At 33.7% G+C, this 11,424-nt stretch overlaps 1 protein-coding gene across 1 annotated transcript; it reads right to left on the reverse strand.

Annotated features, from left to right (window-relative positions):
* Window positions 1–366: 366 nt before the first annotated feature.
* Window positions 367–10,029, reverse strand: LOC107487408 (phosphoinositide phosphatase SAC7). The gene is given in 20 exon segments (XM_016108046.3): window positions 367–945; window positions 1,393–1,459; window positions 1,982–2,074; window positions 2,512–2,605; window positions 2,939–3,011; window positions 3,128–3,236; window positions 3,523–3,622; window positions 3,898–3,996; window positions 4,098–4,168; window positions 4,388–4,465; window positions 4,552–4,638; window positions 6,154–6,260; window positions 7,057–7,137; window positions 7,367–7,400; window positions 7,503–7,559; window positions 7,715–7,772; window positions 8,579–8,810; window positions 9,300–9,383; window positions 9,515–9,682; window positions 9,882–10,029. Coding segments are annotated over 19 exon segments (1,803 nt in total). The 5' UTR covers window positions 9,663–9,682; window positions 9,882–10,029; the 3' UTR covers window positions 367–814.
* Window positions 10,030–11,424: the final 1,395 nt, after the last annotated feature.

Raw genomic sequence — 11,424 nt, forward strand, 5'->3', positions numbered from 1 at the left:
CCAAAGATGCATAAAGTGCAGCAGCTAAAATTTAAGTATAAAAATACGCAAACAAACACGCATGGTATAATAATAGTAACTGAGCATTGTCATATGAATTGCAAGTACAAATATCCACAAGCCGAGTTCAATATTTTGTAATTGATTAAATTAAATGAATGTGACCAGTGCAATAAACTATTATCATCATTATTCGATATTTGAAAAAGTGATTAAATATAAGTTCATAATGAGATGAAGCTCAAATAAAAACAGTTTAACGAAGTCTTTTTAAAAGAATTTATCCAAAGGCATTCTAATTCTTGCCGGAAATAGTGATAGTAAGTACACAGCTAATACTATCATTGTAAATATTAAAAATAGAAATAACAACAAGTGCCAATATTTCTAAGCGTTCTATTTTATGTATCTCGATTTGCATGAAGCATACAAAATATTATCAAATTTGATGAGTTCCAACAACCTCAACATTCTTCCATCTCAAACATGGCACAGATAGAGCCAAATATACAAGGTGGGGAGGATCTGCAATTCGGCATAAACATTGACAAAACAACCACCCCAACCCCTCCAATGGGACGTGGACAGGATCACAGGACCATGATATAAATAAATTTCTGGAAGCTATAATGATGAATACAGAATTAGTAAGAAAGAATAAATAATAGCAAGCAGGGAACCTTGATTTAAGAATCGAATCTGTTAAAGTGATCTGGAAGTGTAACTAAGGCTATGCCAATGAGTCCTGTGTTGCAGAAGCTGCACACTGCACATAAATGAATGTAATTGCTCAGCGTGATCTGCATAAATATTTTTAACTCCTGGGCTTGTGTAGGCGAGGCCTGTTGCAGAAAACACGACCATTCGCCCTCACAACTGCTGCTATCCCGATGCTAATGCCAGCCCACATTAGTGATAAGAAGAAGTGCCGATAATCATATCGACCTGTTTGAAAACAGATAAAAGATCATCACTTAAAAGCTATAGATTTCACACCATGTGGCATGTGTAACACTGCCACGCTCTTGTAGATAATGGCCTAAACCTGAGCTAGCAAGTCTAAGTATGTATCCAGTTAACTAGGACTATAGGCAACTTCCTCAGATGCATCAAACATTGTAATAGCCCAATACTATTTTAAGAAATTCTCATAAATTTTGAAGTCAATTTTTGCTTTCAATATCCATAAACCTTGGGCAAGCCATTTTTTTGCAGCAGAGGATTACCATACAAGACACGCAACCACTTTAAGTTACTTTTGAAGCTCGCTGATCTTGGTGATATACCATAACTAAATTGAAACATAATCAACCTAGAGCATTTAATTAGTCTAAAGGCTACTTCCCTTCTCGCATAATTACAATTAAACTGAACATACAAAAGTTGACTCACCTTGATTCAATGACATGATTGCAAAAAAGAATCCAGTTAAAACCAGACCCAAAGCTAGAGGAAGTGACTGCAAAGTTTAATGTAACTCAAATCAATATCAGTTTGAACTTTGAATTAAATGTATATAATATTCTTAAAGCATTTCAGCAGCTATATTGATCAACTACAGCATACTAGCTAAATGTGTAGTGCAAGACAATCTTATTTAATCTTCAACAAAGAGGCAGTGCTTAATGCACAGTCTGAGAACCTAATCATTAAAACAATTTCCTTGACTGAATGATAAGGTTACTCATTTTAATAGCAAAGGCAATTTTTCAACCAAATAAAAGTTGAATCATTTTTTGCTGTCGTATTATGGGCTTGTGGCCCATTACAATCTCTCACTTTTCTGTTGGGTTCAAACCCACATTTTATAAACCATATAAAGTATCTCTTGCAAAACAAAGAAACAAAAAACAAATAAATAAATTATTTTGTGTCCTAATGAGATAGATGTCAATTGACAATCAGAATAAATTTAACCTTTTCAAACCAAATTAGTTGTTCTAATTTAACCACGAAATACTTCCATCTAAACTTTACTCACAGCTATAGATTCAAGGCCTTGTTTCTTGGAAGAGGGAGTTGCATCTCTGCTGACAGAAACTATATAATGTCCTTGCAGGAGATCAATTGCGTCCTTCACATAATTAAGAAAATCATAAACAGTATAAAACCAACAAATAAAAAGCTGAAAATGTTCAAATCAACAGCTTAAGATATATTAAGACACAGAAAACTTAAGAAAATTATTTACTAAACTACTCATGATCTGTTCAGCTGGGGTAACTGATAAGTGACATTGAATATAATTTCTTCAGAATATGTACACAGTAAGACATGTAGAGAAAAAGCCAGTATCTAATGCATAATAAATACTGCAAGAAGCAGCATACATTCAATAAAACTGTATTAGGAAGGAGAAGGGAAAAGCAAAATACATAGAAGACTAGGCCAAGTCAATAACAAGTAAGGACCATAGTTTTGAAAACCAGACCAATCTTGGTTATAACAGCCAAGTAAACACCAAACAAATGCTACAGCAAAGCTAGAGTATATAATGAGAGGATCACAAACCTGCCTAGTTCCATCACTAAAATTATTCAAATAATAGCGTAGAAGAGCATTCCAGCCATCTTTTAGTATCCCTTGAAATGTTCGATGTCCAAATCTGAATCCCATCACATAATTAAAAAGTGATAGTGCAAAGGTTATATATAATTTATAACCAACATCTTTGAAACTTTAGAGATGTTGAATCTTATCATAAAATCCCGCCACCTTAAATTATAAAACAATGGCATACTTGCATTATATACTTCCATGTTATTGACAACCTTTGCCATTACACAATATATGATGTTTAACTTGCTCTTCAAAGAATTCAATGCTGATTGCAATTACAACTTAGAAACATTTTGTGCATGCATAGTTTACTGATCTTATTCATATGTGAGGAACAATGAAAGCTTTTGACTTTTCAGAAATTCATGGGAAAAAGTACCTTACAAAGTCTCCTTTCAGAGCAGGAGTTCCTGTGTACTGTGTACTTATATCATCTCCATGATTTGCCCACACTGATCCAAGAGCAACCATTAGAGATAGGAACTAAATCCTTTGAAGCAACTATTGATCCTATACACACATACACGTGCATTTTAAAGGACATAATTTGGAATCAAGAACCACTTACAGATCTTAAATTTTTCATCCAGATTTTTATGTGAACTAATGGTTTCTTCGGCACCAAAGACACCAAGCCTTCTAAGCTGGTATTCCAACATTTTTCGGCCTATCATGCTCTGCATAAATTTTTTAACATAGTTAAGCAGAAAAATGATGCCACATAGAGGCGCGCACACATAGACAATGTACAAACAATTATGGGGATCAAAGTCACAGTTTTATATACTTGTACATACACATACATATACATGTGTACAATGAGGAGCTCTTTTCTTCTTCCCCATGCAATAAATCCAGAATAGATAATAACAGAAGGATGACATGTTCTTATAGACAAGGAAAGAAATATTTTCTCCTCATCAGGTAATGCACAAAACATTTTACATAATAGAAGTAACCAACCTGAGTTACATTTGTACGGTCCAGACAGTCAATACAATTGGTCCTAACAATCCCACGTTGTTCCTTCATTTTCTCTCCCTTTTCATTCAGTAGAAGATATCTACAGTTCCAAAACAGAATTGAAACACGCAAAAGATTATTTAAAATGCTTCAATTAGATATGAGTACAGCATCATATTATATTATAAAACAGAATAATATGGTTAAGACCCTTTTCCAGGAAAAATAGCTGAAAACTATGCTAGAAATTAGTAGCTCATAGGTAGTTTCCTGCATGGATGAAACCAAGCAATAGAAGTGTGAAATTCAAATATTAACTAAATTCTGAACGGATTGCATTTAGTAGCTTAACTACTTAATGCAATAAATACATACCCATTTGTGTCAATAAAATCCGAAATTTGATCATAAAGGATTGAGAGACGTTCAAAATGAATGTGCCCACATACTTGATGAAAATCAAAGTGCACATATCTACAAAAAGAAAATAAAAAGGTATGCATAGATATCAAATAAGAAGAAATCAAATGCATGTATGTACATCAACTTAAAGGTTAATCGAAAGAGACTTCTACCTTACATCATCACTAGCCACTTGCTGCACTGTACTGCCAAATTTTTCACACAGCCGACCTTCTCCACCATGCTGATAAGATACAAAGCAGAAAGAAAGGGAATCAAACAGAAGCTCGCTCATGCGTAACATTTACATGCACATCATTTTATCATAGGTCCACCTATACAGTACGTATTCTCTATAGTTGTTTACGAAACTACTATGTGAATACATTAAAAAATTGTCAAGTAAAATTATCAACCATCAGATAAAACCTGTCAGTTCAATAATCAGTGACAGAATATTCACCTTATTAACAAGATCAACAGCCAGCACTGCCCCATATTTCTTTCTTAAATCTAAGAAATGTCTTTCCAGAACTCGAGGCTGCATTACAAGCAATGAAAATAGCAGTGAAATACATAGAACATTAGGTGTTAGCCAAAGAAATACAACAATCAACAACCACTTACAGCTTCGTCATGTTTCATTAACTCAAACTTTGGTTTATAAGTTAGGTCAACAATTTGCTCCCATAGCAATGGAATTGAACCACGAACCTGCAGAAGCTCAACCGAGGTAGCTAATAAGACATATAACAAGAAACATGTTTAACTGAGAAAATCTTGGGAGCACAAAGACTGTTCACTATCATCCACAAAAGTAAAAGCAAGAATCATAGTCAATTTTGTCACACAGACGTGCTTTTTGATCATATATGGACATGAACCACCCATTCTCACTATAACCTAAGAGAGTTGGAATAATTACCACAAAATTTGTATTTTAAAATATGATTATGTGGATCCTACTAGAAGCAAATCTCATCAGAGGATTCTTAGAATTAAAGGTTACGGTGTAATTTGGATTCCTACCCATCTTAAAGCTACATTGCATGTGGTGATACATAGGCCTAGCAGTGTATTGTAATGTCTTCCATTTTGGTAATTTTCCAAACTTAAAACACTATACATTGAGTCAAAGTGAATAAGGAATAGTAGAGCAAAGAAGTCGAGACTGGATATAGGAAAGAAAAAGATAGATGGAATGCCTTAATTGGATGCCAGTATTGATGTCTATTTATATAAGGTAATAAATATAATTGTTACAAAATAATATGAAAACCAATTCAAAAAGATCATGTGGGATTTATTTTGATTCGATGATACAATTAGGATATTATAAGATATTTCCACGGTTTCTAATAAAATGTAAGAAATTAAAATAATATACGATGATACACATTACGGATATAGAGAGAGCACAAAGCCAAGGCATTGACTCCCCTTAGAGAAATTCAAGAGACAGAAAAGCAGTCTCACAACCAAAATTGGCTTGTGTCGTTATTTGAAGAAAACTGCTCCAACTATGACTGGCAATGAAAAAAGAGGTTTGTTTTTATGTGACACTGATTTTACCTTGCCATCATCATTGCACTTCCCTTTTATGGGATACTTGTTGATTGTAAGGTAAAAACAGTGGACATGTTCTACATTCCAGTTTTTACTAGTTAATTACAATTTTTTACTTGCCAAACCAATTACTACTCAGCATACGTATTTTACTCCCCATTTTAAATAGTCTTTCCAATCTTGTTTCTTCTAATTACACTCACTACAGTATGATCACCAAGCAAAGCCTAAAGATATTATTATACAATTGAAAGGGAATAAGTGCATGATTAACAATTTTTCTAGTATTTTGTTTTTTTTTTTTGTTTTTTTTTCCTGAAGGACAAGAAGCTGGCTTCTCTAAGGTTCGGCACCACTAATTTTAAAGGACCACAAGTTGTAAATAATGATTCAGACAGGCAACGAATAATTTCTGAACTATCTTTGATGTAAAAAAGTTAAATTTTCATTGTCAACTCATTAAGGAACTATTTTAATTAACTATCCGATGTTTATTTAAGCTTCCGCTTACTAGCTGAAAACCCTAAACCACAAATACTAATGTTCAACATTGTGAAAACAACAACTATCCCCAGCAATAAGACCACTACTAATTGTTAGAACTATCCCATCTCACCGGGCAAGCACACCATAGAAAAGTTTCATGATCATAGAAAGATATACCTGAACAAATGATGCAGTATACCCATTGAGCTGCATAATTTGCTCTGTTTCCACAAAATTCGCAGCATACCCATCAGCATCAGCTCCTCTTCTCCATAATCGAGTTCCTTTCAGAAAAGGAAATTGCACGTGGAACATTAGCAAATCAACCAATAAAAGATGATGGATTATACCTTTTTCAAGCAGCCAGAAATGACAACCATATTTTCTCATTAAAACTACTCAAATTGTAGACTTTTAAGTCTCACATAAAATCAATGTGCTGGGGTTAAAACGAACGGAATTAATTGCACATCATGTAACCCAAGTTATGTCACAATAAATTCTGCTTACACCATACATATTTATAGATACTGCAGCCAGTTAGACCTAGAATGAATCCTTTTTGTTTCTCCTACTCAATCATTGCATTTAATATTTATCAACTCTATACTGCTCCTAACAGTTTGAGACTGGGTCAAATTTTGTAATACCTCAAGTTAATATACTTCTTATAGTAGGGCATTTTTCCACCACATCTATCTCTGTGGTCGCAAAAGCATTTGTCATTACCATGGATATTATCTTCTTACTCAAGTACCCTAGCCTAAACCATTAGTAATCTCATCAATTATTTTCCTTCTTATACTACCAAGTATTAAATATTCAGTACAACTTCAATCATCAGCATATCCTAAATTCTAATACATAAAGCAGTTAAAAAATTCTAGCAATCTTCCATTATCACCACCTAATTAACCACTCCATTAATTTGATATCCTAATAGAGACTGATTCATTAAGCAAGAAAGATCACATCTACTTGCTATATTTATGATACACATGCACAGTCAAGTTGGAAATGAATAGAACTATTTTTGGCGGATTTGGATAAAAGAAACTATATTCTTAAGCCTCAAAATACCATTTCTTCTTGTGCATCTCCTAGCAATTAAAGTGACATCAATAGTCTCTTTCCCAATGGCTGCTTGAAAGTAATGAAAACCTAATTACTTATTAAGGTCAACCCTGAAGAAAGATGGTTGAGTGAAATACAAACAGTTGAAATAGTTAAATGAACAAACAAAATATTGTTGTCAAAACAATGAAAGATGGTTGAGTGACATACAAACAGTTGAAATACTTAAATGAACAAACAAAAATATATTTTTGTTAGATAACAATAACAACAAACAAAATAATGATACAACATGGGGGAAATCAAATAAGGATACTGCCTTGGACTACTGGGAGTAAGTATGGGTCTAACTGCAAGAACAGGACCATACACTTATTAGTTAGTAATATAACAATAATAAGTACAGAATAAACATGGAAGAAATTGAACGGAAAATTTTTCCACAGATCCACCTTATTATCAATGAGCACTTCCAACATATAATTGTTCCAAAGAAAGCGAGGTTCTGCCTGCAGTCAAGAATTTGGTAACATAAGCATTTTAGCAGGATAAAACAAAAAGACAGCAGAAAGAGTCACTTTAAGCAGGAAATCTTTGCCTAGACATAGAAAATCACTCAGTGCTCCTAATTAGCAGAGTAGTTGGCTAGAATGAAATAAATTACCTGTCTCCAAAGAGGAAGCAATTTAGACTCATCACCTAGGGCATTTAAACGCTGTGCACTGCAGAACATTGATATGATATCAGTAAATGCAATTTCATATTTAATTTTGACACTCAATAAAAGTTAAAAAAACAGGTTATTTCAATTAATCACTTTAAGTTTTCTAAAATATGTGACTCAGAATATTAATATAACAAATAAGAATTTCACATATGACATCAAAATGAGTCAGTCTTCAAGTACTTTTGTAACCTAACTTGCCAGTGGCTCTTTACTAGAAAAGGGCGTATATCTTTTACTTATCCTAGAGCTCAGCTAGCAGATGTTGCTTGCTTATGTAGTCAAGCACCTATTCTAAATCCTAGTTGTAAAACTAGACAGACTTGCATGCTGAAACTAATTTGGCAGAAGCAAGTCAAGCAACTCCTCTTAATTATTACATTTGTTTTGCACTTTCTTTTCATTTCCATTTAGAAAATGCACTCAATTTTCAATTAAGGAATAAAAGTTCTTGCCATCTTTCTAACTTAGAAGTAATCAGTCACCTTTTGTCACTGAAACATCTCGTTGTTTGAAATTTGAAAAATGTCAAAGTGTCAATTCTGATGCAAGTCTATCATAACTGAGACACTAAAAGTAGCATATACAAGATTAAATTGGCAAAATAGAATAGAGAAGGAAAATGCATTTTCTCTATAGGTTTACAGGGTGCATGGATGAAGCAAGTAATCAACAGAGAATGCTACTTCCTTCTTTGTGGATATTAATACAAGTACTTGTCTCAAGTTTTAGAATGAATAAAACCAATATCATATTTCTGTAACAAATTTGTACACAGGGCTGATGAATATTTAAGTGATTCACCTCAGAGTTAAGTTAGTTTCGTATGAGAAGAACAGACCATGGGTTTTCTCAGCAACATTTAGCAGCCCTAGAAATTCCATTTCTGTCTTCTGTTGCCAAATAAGGTATAAAAATTATGAGTTGCAAATTGGTTGGACATAGGGAAAAAACTTCAAGGAAGATATTTTAAAAATTGGATGCCCCAAGTAAGATCCAACACATTCTCGATCAGTTATAACCAGCAAATATGATCCTAAAGGCCCAGTAAAATTTAGCAACATCAAAATGATTAGTCAATATATTGAAGTCTACAGTCAAAAAGCAATGCATTGAGTCCTGAAGAAAAAAATTCGAAATGCAAACTACAGCTAGAAAATCAACATGCTATGATCAAAATCACAATTACACAGACAAAACAGGAATTTATCCAGGGAAAAAAAAGAAAGAAAGAGAAGCAGACTCTGAAAAACAGGGACGGGTGGAGTAGGCACCTATTGGCTACTGCATAAGGTGTAAAGATATAAGCAATATTGGTATTTATTTCCTTCCCTCTAATCTTATAACTTAACATTATAGCGCAATCATATCAAACAAAGATAAATCCTACAATAAATCAACATGCTCAACAAATAAAAACTCAAAGCACAACCAAAAAGAGAGGCATAGTATAATCACTCATCACTTATGGCATCTACAATATCAATCAGAAAATAAAGGATAAGTGCCTCCTAGGATTGCTTACCAGCCAGAAGCCTCAACATGCCAACCACACCGAAGATGGTATAAATCTTAGGAACTTGAAGGGAGTTACCTTGTGGAACTTCATCTGTCATAGCATGATAATAAAGCAGGAAAATTACATTAAAAAGAAAAAGGATCGATCATAGATAAGTCACATAGTAAGAATAAATAAATAAAAGAACAATTATATATTGTAGAAGCAAGGAAGCAACAAACCGATTAGCTTCATGGAACCATCGACTTTACTAATGGCCAAAGAAGAACCAGAAGAACCATCCGTTGGTTCAATCACGTACTGATCCGGAAAGTCCCAAAGCCGCATCCGCGTGTAAAGCTTCTGCACCGAATCCGCCTTCTCCATCATCGTTGAAGTTCTTCAACTCACTGACGAAAACAAAACACAGATCCGTAATTGAAGTAACCAAGAGTTACTGAGATTCGACTTTGAGCTTGATCCAATCAAAATCGAATTAACACTATTTTTTTCCCGCTAAAACAGTGAAACTAAGTTGGATTGTGTTATTTTCTCGCACTTTCTCGGCGGAGAAAATGAAGAAGGAAGCAAGAGAGAGAAACTATTTACCTGGCTCGCACGATCGGAGAATGAGAGATCCAAATTCGAATTCGAATTCGAATTCGATGTGGCTTATGGAATCTTAGCGTGAGTGTGTAAGACTGTAACTAACGAAGGGAAATGATGCTGCATTGCTTCCTCATTATGCCACTTTCATTTTATTTTATTTTTTAATTATATTGTTACATTTTTTGAAGATAAGGGCGTGTTTGGATACTTTCCTGTCCTAGGCCCAGACTCCGAGTTAGATTCGTTCGTTGTCCAAATGCGGTGCTAAGGAGAAAGGTTGGGCCGATTCCGCTATGACAGTGCCACGTGGAGGTCTACTATAGGTCCGTGAGACCGTGAGATCTACTGTGGCGTAACAGTAACGTAGTTAACGCACTTTTGAGATCGTTCATCCGTTGTCACCGTTGGATTGGAATTCTTATAATGGATAATCCACACCCATTATTGAATAATATAGTATTTTTTAGGTAAAAACTCAAGTGCACTCGACTTCACATAAAGTTGAAAACTGAAAGTTGTTAAATGATTTGACTGATTTAACTAAATTTTTATCACACGACTTCCGGCTATCAACTTCACGTGAAGTCGACTGCACCTGAGTTTTCACCATTTTTTCCTTTAAGAAATTTAATTTGTGGGTGCTCTTAAAAATTTATATGCATTATGCTTATAATTTTTTCTGAAAACAATGTTATTGCTCCGTTAATTTTACTTAGGTGCAGTCTAAAATTGTTATATTCTATAGTAATTAACTATAGTAGCTACACTAGTCCATCGCGGGTGTAAGCAGAAACATGTGTTGAGAGTTTGAAATTAATAATTTATATTTGATTATTTTAACTCAAGTGTGTCAATTGGTTAAAAAAATATTATTAATTAATTAATTGTAACCACGGTAAACAGGTAAAGTATAATTGTGGCATGCTTTTAAGGTTCCATATAGTAATTACTGTTAATTAAGGTTTCCTCACACCACAATGATATTCCACGCCCCTAATCATATATATCAATCCCAAAACATGACAAGGGGGAGCTTTAATAGCGAATAAATTTACGGCACACGATGTAAGTTCATTTGGATCATATATAATTATATATGTAGCCAACTGAAAATGTGCAGGAAATACTAAATTAAAAACCACTCAAATAAATTTAAAATTATTTTATTTTATAAATAATAAAAATATTTTTAAAGTATTTTAAAATACTACAACAATGTCTAATGGTGGAATAAAGCCCTTTTCTATCTCTATTAATATATAACAAGTGAATAGTGCATGACTAGGTAATTAACAAGTGTCATGCTTCATTAGTTGATATGTGTCTTCAAATTGGAAATGACATATCACATAACAGCAACAGTTTGCCATTATTTGTATCAAGAAGGGGTTAAATAGTCAATTACACATGCAAAATTTTTAGATTTCACGTCAGGCTATATATATAAGCTACGTTGTCAATGTTCAATTAAAAACTCCCGCTCATTTAGAGAATTCCCAAACTTTCTTCACACATCTTCACTTTATCACTGTCCTGAAAAAAC

This window comes from Arachis duranensis, chromosome 5 (genome assembly GCF_000817695.3).
Source record: "Arachis duranensis cultivar V14167 chromosome 5, aradu.V14167.gnm2.J7QH, whole genome shotgun sequence".
In the NCBI taxonomy this organism is placed as follows: domain Eukaryota; kingdom Viridiplantae; phylum Streptophyta; class Magnoliopsida; order Fabales; family Fabaceae; genus Arachis; species Arachis duranensis.